The sequence below is a fragment of the Bactrocera oleae genome, chromosome 6, assembly GCF_042242935.1.
Source record: "Bactrocera oleae isolate idBacOlea1 chromosome 6, idBacOlea1, whole genome shotgun sequence".
Taxonomy (NCBI): Eukaryota; Metazoa; Arthropoda; class Insecta; order Diptera; family Tephritidae; genus Bactrocera; species Bactrocera oleae.
This window is the reverse complement of record NC_091540.1, coordinates 55950628-55967619: the sequence shown is the minus strand read 5'-3', so window position 1 is coordinate 55967619 and position 16992 is coordinate 55950628. Positions and strand designations below refer to the sequence as shown.

Here is a 16992-nt window from a genome sequence, read left to right as displayed (position 1 = left end):
CAAATACATCAAATACATCAAAAACTCAAAAAACACAACAAAAAAATTAAAAAATATAATTTTTGTAAAATTGTATGGCAATAAAGCACTGTGCGCATACGCAGTTACCGTCAAACCGAGTCGTCGACAGTTGGCGGCGGCAGCATATCAATGCGTCAGCGCTTTCAAAATGCTTCACTGCACATAAGACAGTTAATTGTTATACGAAGCGCTTTCAATCCGCCATCCACACCAAACCATAGCAACAACAACACGAGTAATCGCTTCATGCATTCACATACAGTGTAATTTTTCGGTGGAAATCGCAAATTTTTGACACTTGTATAACATTTCATAAAGTTTTCAACTAGCCCGGTGGGTAAAAATTAAAAAAAAAAAAGTAAAATGTGCTCGTGAATTTGTATGTATGTGTATTAATTTAGGAGATCTCTATGTACTCTTTTTGAGGTTATGTGTAAATGTGTTGAACTAAATACAAATTAATCTACAGTGACTCAAGCTGCAATTTCATAGTAATAATCTACACAACGCTATTTTCTGCAAACATATTTGAAATTATTTTTAAAAAAAATTTTAGGTAACAATTCAGATTTCTACGAAGGGGATTCGTATTGTAGGCAAAGAGTTTCTCGATCTTTATTTCATCATAAGGCATTGTATTTCATGAGTAACGCTCGGCATGTTTATCCTACTTTATTTCACTATGTTACCAGAACAATATACTTGTATATTGTCTTATATTCGAACATAACCAAAAATTAAATTAAACCGAATATCTTGTAACCAGCGCCACCTAGCGAGGTGTGTTTTAATTTTATAGCGAGGTCACTTGCTGAAATAACGAGAATTTTATTGAAATCCTACTACTGGCGTCTGAGCTTTTAGGTTAGCATAGCTTACAGCTTACAACTTTGAATCAATACCGCCAGACTTCTCTAAATCGCTCTTGAAATATTGCGTTCCTGAGCTTTGAATCAAGTTCAAGCTTCAATAGGTATTCTTGTAAATCTTATTAGGTCTGTTTTTGAAGTTGATATACGCTATTCCATAGCCAAAAATACGTTTTTAGGAGACTGCAATTACTCCATTATAAATTTCTAGCCTATAGACTTTATGTAAGAAAAGAGAAAATTCTATTATAGTCACATGATTATTAGCAAGAAATGTTAAGTAAGCTGTTATTGTCTAACTTCTTAGCAGTTATGAACATAACTGAATTGCGGTACCATGTGCCTGATCTAATGCAAAAACTTTGACTAGATAGTAAGTAGTGCTGCGAGAAAATGGGACATAAAGAGACAATCCATTTCTGAAAATTTACCTAGTTCCAGCTACTTCAGTTCATCAACTGACTACTGATCAAGCGCTATACGTCTGCATAACTTCATAGATATATTTGCTATAGGGCAAGATCAGATAATTCCCAATTTCGAAGACGCATTTGGGACCCAAACTTCAGCGTCTCAAGTGTTCATAATTTGGAGAAACACTACGTACTAAAACCTTGATCTCTGATCCTAAAGCTCATTTGAGTTACCTACTCAAATGAAGGCTATATTCATCTGATTAGGCGATTTTCGAACTGATCCAAAAGAGTATTTTATTTAGCCAGTGCTGGAAAGTTGCAAAAAATAATTGCGATATCTCGTAGCTATTTCGTCTCAGAAAATGGACAGAGTCGATCAGGATGACACTGTATTTAGTTGCTAGACAGCCTAGATCTAGCCTAGCCGTTCAGCAATCTGGTATCCATCTTCTAAATTACTCTCCTCTTGAGCTATTTGTAAGCCACAGAGACTTTAGACCTTTCATTATTACTCAGTAACTATTGCCTTCCGCAGCCATCCGTCGCAAATATGACCCTTATTGAGGTCATCAAAACATTTTGATGCTTCAAAAATGAACTCTAGGGAATTATACCATTAAAATCTATCTATCATCTACTACTTATAAAACAAAAACAGAAATTTAGCAACGACGAACTTGCTTGCCCACTACTACTTCGCACAATACCGGCATAAAGAAAAACTTCGCTTAAACAACTCGCTTGCTACCTCTAACCTATGATCTTACAATGCTGGCAGCTTTGTACAAAATAATATCGCCTACCATTACATTTCATGCATTTGTACATAGCTTCACATTATAGCTATTACTTACATTTATATAAAATATAACATTTAATCATACATACATACATTTGTAAAAATGCATACACAATATTTAGTCTCATACATATTTACAACATAAAATATAAATTAAAAACTTATATTTCAGATTATTTGAAAAACTTTACTCTAGCGCAGGCGATTACCTTTAAGTATTGTAAATATTTTTGGAAATTTTATTTATTTTTAACATAAAAATTCTCGGAAAATTAACGAACAATTACAAAAAAATTTTAATTTAATTCAATTTATTACTGAAATGCGTTTACCCCTCTCCCCTCATCAAATTTTAATTTCATCGAACTGTTACACTTACAATTTTTCGTTATTTTCTTAATTTCTCTTTTATGTATACCGTTAGAATGAGTGTAGTAACTAATACCAAAAGCGACAGCAAGCAGGTCGCAGTGATCAACATAGCGCCACAATAACAAAGGTTCGCATACAACTGCTACTGCTGCTGCTGAGCTAAACGCTACACATACAGCGGCGGTCACAAGCATAAAAACACCAAAAAAGAACAAAATAAAAAAAAAACAACAAAAAGAACTAAAAATGTTGCTACCTGCTACCTGTTGCCTGCCATTCGTTTCCCGCCATGCATTCTCACCTGCCTTCTGCCTCTTGCAAAATTAAACAAAAACAAAGAACCTACCATAGTTTACTCACATTAAATTGGCTTATGAATATGCTAAAGACTGTATCTACTTATGTTATAATTGTAAACTGTGTCACCAGTAGTCAACTACTCTATGTAAAAAACGAAATTGAAACAAAAACAAAAACAAAACTCATAACGTTACTTACTCGCTACTCGTCACTAGTGACTCTTCAAAACAAGCGAATATGTCAAATTATAATTTATAATTGATTTCTCGAAAGCCTACTCAAGCGCCGGCCGCCGGGTACAAGCCACACAAACTCAACCAGTTCCACGAATTCTGATTATAATCAAAATCCCGATAAGTATGCAATGAAAATGAAGTCATCACAGGCGCTGCGTGGCAGTGATCGCTTCTAGCGAAGAGGTAAATACAGCTGATAATAATAACGGCATTTGGTTTTGAGAAGTTTGAGTAGACACTCGCATAGATTATAGCAAGGTACAAGGTCTTTAACCCACACTTAGATAAATTCATTATTGTTATTAACCCTTTTAGCACTTATGCATAAAAAAAACCGAAAAAGTTGAATAAATTTAAAACATATAATTATCCGATTCTAACTTTCGGTCTATATACATGATTTGGAGAGTCTTATTATATGTATATACCAAGTATATGCAGTAAATCTACAATTAGTCATAATGATGTTAAAATCATAATTATTTAATGTAATAAAATTATTTGAAAGCCCAGGTACTTAGCGTACATCAACCCCTTTTTATTCAAACGCGAACCACAATGATCAAGTTACCAAATACAAATAATATGGTACAAGTATTTTGGAATTTTCGACTAGTTGTTGCACAAAATCGAATACCAAGAGTGGGCAATAAGCTCTACAGCGACAAGTCGTTTCAGACAGCGTATATGAATTATGAACGATAGGGACAATACCGATAAGTTCATCCAGAATTTTATTTGCATATGATATCTACCGATGCTCAATTAGCGACTATGAATATTGAGAGTAAATATAATAAATCATAACGTCAATATATATTTTCACGATTCTTCATACAAGTCTTTTCTATCACCTTCAAAATTGACTCTTGAGCAAATATAAACTTAATCTAATTCTCCGGATTATTTTGGGAGCGTTGGACCTCAGTGTCTTCAACTAATATTGGTTACGGCTCATTTTTGAAGCTCCATGCGCTAGATTGTTGGTTTCGACGTCATATTCAAAAACCAACATCTCGCCACCAGAGAATTTAGCATTGGCACAGAAGAATCTCTAAAAAATCTTCAACAAAGTACAAAGTAACAAGACCCATTGCAAATACATGGGATCATGGAGCCGAATTTTTCGCTTGATTTTTATTGAAGAGGTGTACCACCTCATATTGTTCAACAAAACCAGCTAAAATAATCGTCGGTAAATAATACATATTTTGAAAAATATTAAAGTAAAAACTTATAGAAAAAGAGATAAATAGGAAAGTATTTTTTATATAGATTGCCTTCACCATAACCTGGAGGTATTAACCCTCTGCGATAATAATAATTTTTTTTCAGAACCTGAATAGTGCTTCATTGGTAAGATATTATAGCAAGAGAAAGGTGAATGAGAGAAAATCTGCGATTTTGTAAAAATAAGACAATAATTTATTTATATATTTCTAAAACAGCGCTAAATTATTAAGCATTATTTATATATTTTGAGCAAATACACAGCAAATTGCTGCTTTAGTCACATATATAAATTTATATACACAATATTTGCAGTATGTATTATTGCTTTAGACTATTTTGACGCCTAAAAAACGTAAAAATATCCGACACACGCAGCGGCGAGCAATCAATTAAAAGTGAATTGTAAAAGCTTTGCAGTCTATAAAATGTTGCGTATACGCCCTCGCGTACAAAATCACTTTTACTTTAATATACTATATTTAATCATATTTTTTAAATATATTTATATATATACTTATATGTATGTATTTGTAGTATATATGTATGTATATGTGTAATATGTTGTATGTGTAGCTTGGAAATTCGGTTGCTTAATTGATTTATGGTTAGCTGCTTTACATTTATATGTGTGTTTATGTGTTAATAAAAAACAAAATATTCGAGTAAAATAAATTAATTGCAAATAATTTTTCTTTAATTTTCATTCCTAAAATCAGCTATACGTCTACACGTGACAGCAGCAACCAGCGTCAGAGCCAGTACTCAACGAAGACAACGTCCAGCAGTGTTGGCAATTTAACGCTCTCGGCTGCTGGTCCCGCTGAGAGACCGCTAATGCTGCCAACCGAACGGACGACAAGTTTGAGAAATTAAATTGCAAAGATGAAATGAATGAAAATGAAGTGATTTAAACGAAATAGATACAAGTCAAATGAAATTGATTAAAGAAATTGAAATGGTTTGAATTGAAAAATACTTTCAAGCCTGTGTTGAATATTGAGAGAGGCGGACAATTTGTGTGAGGAAAAACAACGAGGAAAATGTTAAAGTCTTAAAAATGTGCAGAGGTGGAGTATAGAAAAATCACTGGCAGCCGCAAAAAAAAATTGAAAATAAATTAAAACAAAAATCACAAATCATATTTAGCACGAAGATGAGCTTGAGACGTAGATTTTAAGTTATAAAGCATAGCACTTAACTACTTTTAATATCAATTTACATCTTTATGTATGTAAAGTAAGAAACAACTTTTGTGAAAGTGTCATATTTTTGTTGTACCATATGTATTTAAGTAATTCATTTAATTATTTAGTTTGCTTTAAAATATATATACCTATATATATGAAATTAGCGAGCCATATAAAACAAATATGAAAGACATACATATATACATAAATACTGTAATACATATAAACGCATATAAACACGCGCATGCACATAAGAACAATGAAATAAAAATAACTAATTGTACTTAACATAACTATGTTGTGAGTTTATATTTAAATTCTTAAATGCTAAAGGCTGCAAAGGGTCACAGCGGTGGTTAGATAAAAATTTCAAAGATCAAAAATTGGTATTAAGTTTATTAAAAAATTTGTTTCTAATGAAAAATATATTTAAAATTATATACAATAAATGAAATATTTTTAATTTTTTAATTTTTCTTTTATTAAAAAATAAATTAATAAAGTAAAAAAATAATATTTAAAAAAAAAATCGATAAAATGGTATTATGAAATAGTAATAAAAAAAGCACATATTATTAAAAGAATAAAAAAATGTATATGTAAAACAAAGCATTAATGAGTAATTTGCAACTTGCAATGTTTTTTTCTTAGTTTTTATTTTTAAATTTACATTTAATCAAAGAAATTTAAGTGGAAATTTTTGAACATTTGTCTCAAAATCGTCTCACGAAAAAAAATGAATATTTATTTGTGTATTACTACCAGTTAATCTATGAAATACTTATTTATTAAATATACCGTTATTTCACAAAAATTTTTTGATTCAAAATTTCTTCGAACGTTAATGCGATAAAAAAATTTTAATTTGCCTAAATTAGCCTGTTCACGTCAATGACAGTTCAACATAACCTCAAATTATTTTCATTTTCAAAAATGCTTAGTAATTCGTAGAGCTCAGAAACAAAAATTTTATTCGTAATTAATGACGTCTAAAAAGTTTTTCGTAGAATATATTTGTTTGTGGAATTTTCTTTAAAAAACAAAAAAACTCTTTCGTTGGGTAGCGTTTCAGATTCGAGGGTTTTAGTCACCATTGACCGGTTGAAAAGCTTCTTAATTAAATCCGTTATATAGACAAAGCGCCTAGAGCTTGCCACGAATTTGTATACATAGGTTATTTTTTATTTAGAAGCGAGTAGCAAAAGAACGCTCAGTTAATAGTCAAATTTCTTTAACGGTTTAAATCTACAGATGTGCTAACTGTCAGCCTTCACTTTTTCCCCATCAACTGAACTCGCAAAATAAAAAGTTAGATGCAAGACTGGCTAGCGGCTACTAAACTCACAATAACAATCATACATAATAGGCGTGTTGGTATCAGTAAAATTGACTTACCAAAATCTTTAAGTATGCACAATTTTTGTCATTTATGACACACAGTGCAAGAAAAATTTCAGTAATTTTTAGAAGCAATCTTACCTGGAAAAGAAAAAACAATACGAAAATCGTTATAAGAGCTTGTATGTATGTGCCTTTTAAACTTAAAATATGTAAAATATTTCTTATTCATATAACGTCATAACAGTAAAATGTATTTAATTACACTCCATTTGTATGTAAATGGGCTTATGTGTATGCGCATGCGCAGAGTCATAGTTAAATAAGAAAATCTTGATCATCCTTTGCTTCATTCCTTATTTTTTTTTAAATATACTATATACAAGTACATATATTTAATATTTTTTTTTTTTTAATTTAATATTTTTATTATTGAATATTTTTTTATAATTTTTTTAATAAATTATTTACATAAAACTTTCACTTATTAAGTATGAATTGTTAATTAATATAAATATTTTTGATTTGAATAAAAGTGTAAAAAACACCAAAGAGATAATGATTAATTGCTCATTTAATGATCACATTTATAATCATAAGCACAATGACGAACTCACTTAAGGTACATTAGTTGAGTGTTTGGTGTAGACCAGGGCTGAAGCGTTGGAAAATGGATCGTTTAGTGGGGTCTCTTTTTACATTTTCTGAGAAAACTTGCCACCACACTTACCTTTTTATAGCATCTGTAAGTAAAAATTTCAACGACGAAAAAGCCCGCCAATTTTTTTTTAAAAAGCAGATAATTTAAAGTGATTAGAAACCTTTTCCAATATTAAGTCAAAATTAGATAAGAAAATAAATATTTCAAAACAAACAAGTAAGGAAGTGGTAAGTTCGAGTGTAACCGAACATTTAATACTCTTGCAACTTGAAAAGATCAAAGGCTGGTAAATTCTTTCAAATAGCAAAAGAGTTCAACTTATATTGAAGGCCATTTACTTAGACTTTATTTTAGTTCGCGTCAGCTTACATTTTATTATCTTCAACTAAGATACTTATATTTAGTTGATGTGGAAAACGTCAACCAGAGGATCGGAATTCATTATATTAGGGATATGAGGTATAGACCAATTCCAGATATTATAACGGAAATAGAGAGAGAGAGCTCGTCTCTTAGGTCCAACAATCTTGTAACTACTCGTTCTCCGATGCTATCTTTAGATTATATCAATAATAAGAAAGACAGCCCTGATTATTATATTGATTCTTAGATAGCCCCCTTTGGCTTGCTTGCTCAGATTTCGTGGTTTGAATGTGGCGTCTATTTTAGATTATATTGGAATTCTGAAGGTACAAGAAAAAACCATTATTCTTAATTTAAAAGGTCCGATAGTGACTGTTTTTAAAGGAAAACGGTTTTTATGTTAGAATAGCTAGAATTTGTGGTATTAATCTCTATAACTTCAGTGATGATTTATAACTGCCTCAGATTAGGAACGAATTGCTACTTCGGTGTGCTCTTGCGCTATAGCGTGGAATCTATGGACCTCCCAGCTTCCACACCAAGGGCAATTAAGATACTGTCACAACCTTAACGCCATCCATATAATCTTTGATTCCGCATAATTACAAAAGGTCTACACTTTAAAATATTTGCTTAGAAATATGGAGCAAATTTTGATATTGAAGAGTTTTCACAACCATTTTTCAAATATTTTATATACACAAAACTTTCAAGCTCTACTGGCGCGATCATTTTCAACAAGTAAACGCTATTTTGCATTCTTGGTATTACTCTGAAAAGATTTGGCAATACATTTAATAAAGCAATATATTCGCCATCACTTTATTTTAAGTTTCCGAAGTAGCTTTTGCAAGCTTTTGGTTTGAGACGCCACTATGCCGGCGGCGAGCTTTTTTCTGCTTCAAGCTATTTTCCAAAATTTTAGAATTTTTTTTTGTTTTGGAAATCTTTGTTGGCTCATGAAGGCCAAGGTATCTAGCGAGCGGGTAGTATAGTCGCACGCGCATACTCACATACACTCGCACATATATATATAGGTGAGCGCTCGCGTGTGTATCATTACTTAGAATGAGCATTTGTGAGCGGTTGCTAGCGCGTCGCTAACGCAATTGCTGGCAGTTTGTTTTGATTTCTGGACCCCTTTGGACGTGTGTGTCCATTCCGATGAATGTCTAGCTGGTGCTGGTGGCTGGTGGACGACGGAGAGCGCGCGCGACGGGTACAAACGAAAACGTGTGTTGTTGTGTCTAGTGTGTGGCGGCAGTGAACGTGCTGGCGACGAATGAAGAAAGAGCGTGTGCAACAAGTCACCAAAAATGCTATGAAATTAAAGCAACAAGTAATACCAATTTTAATTACTGAAACAAAAATTAAAGAATTCTAAAAAAATTACAAAAATATACGTGACAACGTGACGTCACCGGCACGCTAGTCGTAGCAAAAGCTGGCGATTAGCAAAATACAATTTTTTTTGTGCACTAAACATTCAACAATTGGCAAGTCGTTAATTACTACCACATCACCTTTGTGTGGAATTATTAAAATTTGTGTAGTGTAGCGTGAATTGCATTGAAACAAATTACCGTTGCTAATTAATAACACAATGTTTAACGCGTCTAACTTAAAATCGCAACTTTTGTCTGTGCTGTTGTTGCTGCTGTTGCCTTTCTTTATGAGCGTACGTCCTCTAGCGGCAGCGACACCCACTTACCCCTGCCCCTACGCGCAAACGGTCAACATAAGCGACGGTCTGCGTCTCAAAGATGGCTCTTATTCATATGCTGGTCTCCTCATACCGGCAAATATGACAGCACAGTACAACTTTAAGGTAGTCGATGGTATTCTCTCCCATGCGCCATCCCATACGCGCGGCTGCGCTTGTCTCCAACGGCCTTGTATTACCTTCTGCTGCCCGCCGGGTCAATTGTTCGACGAATACAAGCACACCTGCCTGCCACATGCGTCAACGCTGAACGCTCAACAGCAAAGCGCACAGTACACGCATATCGAAGTGTCTGATGTGAATAGCAGCGTTAAGGTGGTCAATATAAGTGATATGTTCGTGATGCGCTTCGAGACGGGTTGCAGTCGCAAGTATATAGATAAAAGCGATGCGCTCTTCTGGAAGTGGGATCTCTATGCGGTAAGGAAGTGTTGGTTGTGCTAAGAATATTGAAAAAGTGCATTTATTGTATGAAAAAAAATCGCGCGAGTGATGTAATTAGTTTTGTTGGTGATCTGATATCACAACCATATTACAGCATTGTAAAAAGATCAAAAAAAAAATTTCATATATCCTAGCTGAAAAATATAACATACAAAGTAATGATGTGATATCACGTCATGAGGTATTCAATACAAAATTTATACTCCGCTAATGCTTATTTTTAAATTTTTGTTATAAATAAATTTATATACAAATGACTTCGAAATAAATCTTATAACCATGTGATATCTTTGAACTGATGGTAATTGATGATGTGATATCATATTAGTTTTGCAGATAATATCTGGCACTTAAATACATAAAAATATAATGCTCTTTTCTTTTAAATAGGTAGTCAATGTGATATTGATATGATGTGTTTCAAAATCACAAATTTTATATATAAATTCATTATATGATATATCTGAACAGATTGCAATTGACGATGCGATATCGCTTAGTATAAAAGTTGTAAATACTGTGTGATATATCTGATATTGATGTGATGTGTTTACATATGAGAAAAGTTTTTGTCGCTTAATGTCAAAAGTAATAACAAATTTATGAACTGATGAGATGCCAGGTTCAAAATAAAAATACTGCTGTTATTGAACTTTGACGAAGAAAGATAATGTGACGTCACATAAAATTTTAAAGTTATATTTTTTATGTAAAACTAAAAGTTTTGTTAAAAGTAAAGACACTTAGCTACTTCTACTTCAAGACGGAAAACAATGTCTTTATATCATCAAAAATTATAAATTTAATAAGTATCGCAAATCCGATTGTGAAAATTGGTTTTCTAGACATCCAATAAAATAACCATGTGATATTCACCAAATCCTATGTTATTAAAAAATTTACATTTTCAGAATGGCTCTCTCTCCAGTTTGGGTCGTATTTGGGAGACAGATCAGTATTGCCTAACGCCGTTGGAGCACAAGAAAGTCTGGAGCTTGGTACCGCTTACTTGCGAGCGTTCGGCACATGGATTCCGTCTCTGGATTTATGCTATATGTATGTTGCCTTCTTCCCTATTCTATTTCCTTATTAACTATTTTCTTTGGCGCCCCTAGGCTTATTCGTCGCTATACTAATTTACGCCTTTATACTGCTCACGCTGGTCTCGATTAAAGCGGTGCGAAATGGAGGTTATGGTGAATCGCTCATCTTCCACCTGGCTTCTACAATTATTGGTTTATCGGCGCTGACATATCTGGCATTTCGTTCACGCTTGGAGCTCTCAGAAACCGCTTGTCGTAATATTGGTGAGTTTAACAGTGCGCTCTACCTAACCTAGAAATTTTATCTATAACAATTTTCCTTACAGGTTTTATTGCTTATGTCTTCCTTATATTTTCCTTTTTTCTGCTGACCATCATAAGCTGGAATTTCTGGTACAACTTTAAGACGAGACGTTTAAGTAGCTGGAAGCGCAAGCTAATTTACATGTTTGCCTTCGGTTTGGCGGTGGGTCTGAGATTCCTGCTGAAATTCATACAAGACTCCGATATTTATCAGCCGCTGAAACCCGGTATTGGCGATGCTTTTTGTTGGTTTGATGGTATGGAAGGCACTTGGAGCTTCTAAATATTTTTTTGATAACTATTTGTTGTTTCTCATTCTAACAAGTTCGCTTGTGGGGCATTCTCTTGTACTTCTACATACCGATATTGATTTGTTTGGCGCTAGGCATGTTGCTTTATCTAAAGACCTATTTAATCATTTGGAATTTGCCCGAAGATGTGATAAATGTGGCCGGTTATGATATTAAGCTGATAAAATCGCAGTGAGTACTTTGAAGGACTGGTCAAGAAAGGGCAATGAAATAGTAAAGGTTAGCGCTTTGGTTGTTGACATTACTTTTTTATCATTGCCAAATGTTGTGGAAGTAGTTTTGATGAGATTGTTCCAAAAATTTCAACATATTTTCTTCAATAAATGGTATACCGCTTATGAGTTCAAAAACCGCTCGAAGTTTGTATGCCTACACCCAAAAGTTTCCAAGAAAATTTACGAAAATATAGGTAAGAGTTTCAAAATGTCCGAAAAACTTCTTCCAGTTCAAATCTTAAATGACATTACTTAAATTTTTATTGAGGATTAATCATATATTTTCCAACTTTTTAGTTTCTTTGCATTCTTTGGTTATCTTCTGGGCGTCACATGCGTATGGCTACGCGAACTCTTTGTCTATCTGACATTCCGTTGGCGTGGACAATATTATATAATTGACTTCATAACGGGAGTTTGCATATTCGGCTTGTCCGTGGCGGGACTTATCTTTCTCTTATACAAAAATCCTTTGGTGCGCGCCTGGTGGCATGTCAATGTGTAAGTTTGATATATAAACATTATATATATTATAATATATATAAAACAAACATATATATAAATATATAAAAAATCTGTGGAAAAGAAAATAGCTTCAGAATATATTTATTTAGGACATTTTACTTGCCTTACAGAGTGGAAGAGAGAACGGAAAACGGCGTCTACTTAACGCAAATGTATCACACACAGAGGACTGATAAACTCAAAGGTAAAGTTAAATTTATGACTTTTATCAAATTGGATAACAGAAATATTTTTTTTTATTTTCCTTCTACAGAGGGCTACAAACATGAAATCAAGGACGAAGATCTGGCCCTAAAATAAGTGAAGTCAATATATATTAGCAATGAAAACCGTTCGACTGAAGTGAGCTTAGCTACTTGTGAAATTAATTTGAATCCATGACATACTTAAATCTCAAATATTTTTTTAATTAAAAAGGTGGTAAATAAATATGTTTATATAAAAAAAATATGTGCATAAAATATTTTGATCACATTTTAATGTACCTTAGAATACCCAATACATATCATATCATACAAATATTGGAGGGACTTTTAACTTAATATGTACATATATATGTTCATAGATCCTTAAAAATATATCAATCATATTTTCTTTAAACTTAATATAAAATTCCTCGAAAGTTTTGAAAATATGAATAATTTTGCAAAAAATATACATATATTTATAAAAAAATCTAACTAATTATTTCTTCGAAAAATTAATTTTTTTCAACTTCGAGTACAACAATACAAGTATTAAATATCGGTAAAAAATATATACGTTATCGATTAATATACGGCATCAAATAAAAATTGTTACACTTAACTTAATATGTAGTATAGGAATATCTTTCTGTCATTAAATTAGAGCTTGTTTGTTTGAAAATGTATCGATTTGTTAATTTATATGGCTTCATGGATTAACATGATTAATGATAAAAAAGTTCAATTACTCACAATGTTATTGATTAACAATACTGCCCAATTTTTTATGTCAGATAATATCGATTACATTCGATATTTAGATAAATATACAATATATATATCGATACAAATCGATAGGAGCGTTTTAAATTTTTTATACTATCTCAACATGTTGCCACAGATTATAATAGTATTGTTCACCTAGCTGTTGTTCGTAACACCGAAAACTATTCGAGATATATACATACGTACTTGTATGTGCATATATTCAAGACGTTGAGACGAGTTGAATTTAGAGTGACTCTCTGTCCGTCCGCCAGTACACATGTTACTTGGCACCATAGGAAGATCGATAGTGCACATGGATTGTATTGGACTATTGCCATGCCCACAAAATGCGGTTAATCGAAAATCAATAAAATGCCATAACTAAGCCACAAATTAGGATATAAAACTGCTATTTAGTGCAATGGAACACAGTAGAGAGGGTCATATGTGGGCTAAAAAGTTTGTAAAAGTGGGCGTGATCCCGCCTTCTAATAGAATAATTGTGCATATCTCACAAATCGCTAAAGCTATTTCAAGCAAATTTGGTCCAGAAAAATCTTTTTGGTACCTCCACTGGCAGTGCGAAAATAGGTGTAATTGGATGATAACCCGCCTACATTCTATATGAATCCTATGGGACCCATTAGCTCCACCCACCTTTAAGGGAAATCCTATAGCTCAGGAACTATTTGACCAATTTCAAACGAGCGAAAGCGAAAAATACCCATACCTACAATTTAAAATTCTTTCTGATACTTTAACTTTCCAGCCTAAAAGTCAAGTAACTATGAACGGGATGAACAAATAGTGCTCTAAAGGTATCTCAAAATCTTCGACATTGGAAGATAACTTCGCACTAACCCAAATACCGAATAAATCAGGTGAATATCCCCTAGCGCCCTATTATAAGAATATTAAAACTTCCGATTGACTATGGACCGGTCAGTATGTAACCTTAAAAAATTAAGTCAACGTATATTATATGTATCTTGTAATATATACAGTTTAATGCCGAAAATTTGTGAAATCGGACAGCAAAATATCCTAGCTCCCATATGCATATATACACATATATTGCAATAATTTAATTTCAAAGATGAATTACAGTCAATATGAGTATACTTGAGTACTTGAGTACTGTTAACGCAATGAGTCCTGACCTTTTCCTAATCAAATAAAACCGACTTTCCACCTGACGTCCATCGTTATATGTTAGTGAAAATGTATGATATTTTATGCACAACAATTTTGAATTGATAACCTCTTAATTTTTCACCGAGAAGCGCAGCGTAATCACAAAATGCCAATGCCGTTTAATGTTTTAACCCATTGTAGGTCAGTTTTCTATAGTAACCTTTCCACAAACTCTGCCACCGAACAGATGGTGAATGCTTCCCGCGAGTCCTGTGAATAAATTAGTGCAGCGCTTCAAGGCAGTGTGAGTGTCAACTGGCAAAGCAAATAGACAAACAAATAAACATGCGGATATGTGATAAAACTATACATAAATAAATAAATAAATATGAAGACACGAGGACAATTAAATGAAGCGCCTGAAACAAAAGGACAATTGCAGAGTGGCACTATTTGTATGTATGTGTGCGAAATGTAGCCACTGTAGTGGCACTAAAAGTTTCTTGCATCGCTACAATATGGGAAATTAAAGAGGAGGAAGCAAAGAGTTGCAAGTTAATCATTTCGTATACACTTTACTAAAGTGTCCTGTAGGAAATTTAATTAAAATTAAAATTACGATAAAAAATATTATTTATAATTTTAATGAAAATTTTTTTGAATTATTTTATTCCCACTTTCCCGCTGGGCGCCATGTATACATTTACAATTGCATGTAAATTTGTTTTATTTTCTCAGCTGGCATATACAAGTACTGTGCCGTATGCCAATGGGAGTCCATTTACCTGCTGTGCGGTATCAACGGCATGACAGCCGCCAAGCAGAACATAGCACGCACAAACACCGCCATATACAATCGAAAGAATAGATACGTATGCTCATACAAATCGGCGCAAATTTATAAACAAATGTATTTATGGATGTTGTATCCAAAAGAAATACACACGCCGTTGGTACATAGACACATTTGGATAATTCGCGTATCTTTATCTGTGTGCTCTGTAGGAAATATATTACAAAAAATCAAAATGAAAACATTTAACTTGCACTAGCGATCTGATATTGACGGTTCCGACAAATGAATTAATCATTCAAGGGCCTCACTCGTTAATACTATTCGCAATAGAGTCCAAGCGCCACTAAAATTGTTGCCTACATTCGGGCGCGCTAATAAACAGCTTGATTAAAATAGAAAATAATAGTCCGATCTGGTCCGGAAAAGTTATGTGCCAAAAAAAGCCATGATAAACATGCTTCTGACAAAAGATAACTTTGAATAAAAAGAGCAATGCATATATGTATACGTATGGCTTTCAGTATTATATTGAATTAATATCAAACCTTTTTAGATATATCCGAAAGAATGATTTATTACCAAATATTTTCCATAGTACGCAGAACCATTAAGAAAAAAACAAATTAACGTATAGTTTCAAATTTTTTTAGTATTTTATAATGTACTTTAATTTAACGGCACTTCAGATTTTGTCTTTAACTTGTTGAAAACAGGACTAAAATCCTTTCTTTTCCACCGATGATATATATTAGAAGAAATTGCTTTGGCATCTTCTTTATAGAGTGAACTAACTACAATAATTGAGTAATTGAGGTAATACTCAAATTCACATCTCACTGAAGCATGTATAGTTAAAACTCCATAACTATTGTTTGCGGTAGGAACTAATAGAATACCAAGTTTTAAAAAGAAGTCTCTCATTCTATCCATTCCTAGTAGGTCGATTTATGTATCTTTTGCTTCGACTGATCCAGTCGTCCTCATGTAAGTCGGATCTACGTAACCTCAACTGAACCAGATTTTTGACCAGCCAAGAACCGTCAATTCGACAGTATTGCTCAATATTATTCATATATTCTAGCGCTCCAAAAATAGGCACAGATCCAGATGACTCCAGTTAATTATTTCAGAGAACTAATCTGCGCATTAAACATTTTTGGAAGAAAACGGAAATATATTTATGGAAATAAACTTATCCAACATATTTATGCCAAAGGCGAAGAAATATACCTCCAAGTTCAGTAGGTGGTTGTCAAAGATATTGAATATTCTTGGGAAAAAATCGGGGCGAGTAAATAGGAAGCCAATATTAAATACCATCTGATTAAATTTGACTCGGAATACTAAACAATTCATGTATTTTAATATAAGTCTTTAACAGAGGTGGATAGACGAGACTCACATTAGGTAAGTTTTCAATACGTCACGAGTTTCACTAAGTTCTTTGCGCCACTCATATACTAAATACGTGTGCAACATTTTAAATTTCTTTCCTAGGCGTAGTTTCAATGTTTCATGGTAAAAGTCGCCAGAGAATCGTTTCGCGTCGTAATCAAACAATCAAATCAATTCAATCAAAATGGTGATTAAACTTAAAACGAACTTAAAAAATGTTGTGCCAAGCTAAGAAACAATTATTTATGGAATAGGTTTACGTGCGCGGCTTAAACCAGTCCAGATCAAATTTGATCGGATGATGTCATGAATGTCAAAATTCGGTTTGGTGAACCTTCGTGTGATCTGCTCGTTG

General features: G+C 33.0%; 2 protein-coding genes across 17 annotated transcripts in view; both read left to right on the top strand.

The window, feature by feature from the left end:
- The window catches only part of mthl10 (methuselah-like 10), a 41586-nt gene extending 34256 nt beyond the window's left edge, over positions 1–7330 (top strand). For 12 of the 15 annotated variants that reach the window (XR_011397191.1, XR_011397188.1, XR_011397186.1 and 9 more), the window contains exons 8-9: positions 87–354; positions 4963–7330. Coding sequence is in view for 3 of the 15 variants with exons in the window: in XM_070112208.1 (XP_069968309.1) it covers positions 4963–5119 (157 nt within the window). In the remaining 12 variants the exon portion in view is untranslated. Of the gene's footprint in view, positions 1–86; positions 355–2529; positions 2937–3050; positions 3197–4962 lie in introns of those variants that run through there. The other 3 variants (XM_070112209.1, XM_070112208.1, XM_070112210.1) reach the window with 3 other exon arrangements.
- Positions 7331–8905: 1575 nt separating this feature from the next.
- Positions 8906–12878, top strand: mthl9 (methuselah-like 9). Of its 2 annotated transcripts, none has more exons than XM_036361580.2 (8): positions 8906–9938; positions 10874–11018; positions 11078–11269; positions 11332–11565; positions 11634–11790; positions 12132–12335; positions 12449–12543; positions 12613–12878. In XM_036361580.2, exons 1-8 carry the CDS (start codon positions 9399–9401, stop codon positions 12657–12659), a joined length of 1614 nt encoding a protein of 537 aa, XP_036217473.2. In that variant the 5' UTR covers positions 8906–9398; the 3' UTR covers positions 12660–12878. The 2 variants fall into 2 exon arrangements, with proteins under 2 accessions (XP_036217473.2, XP_036217483.2); XM_036361590.2 differs by having other exon boundaries at positions 8907–9938; positions 12470–12543.
- The last annotated feature ends 4114 nt before the right edge of the window (positions 12879–16992 follow it).

Coding starts and splice junctions, on each gene's coding strand:
- mthl9 (XM_036361580.2), top strand. CDS start 9,399: ATGTTTAACGCGTCTAACTTAAAATCGCAACTTTTGTCTGTGCTGTTG. Junction 9,939..10,873: donor GGAAGTGGGATCTCTATGCG/GTAAGGAAGTGT, acceptor TTACATTTTCAG/AATGGCTCTCTCTCCAGTTT. Junction 12,544..12,612: donor GAGGACTGATAAACTCAAAG/GTAAAGTTAAAT, acceptor TTCCTTCTACAG/AGGGCTACAAACATGAAATC.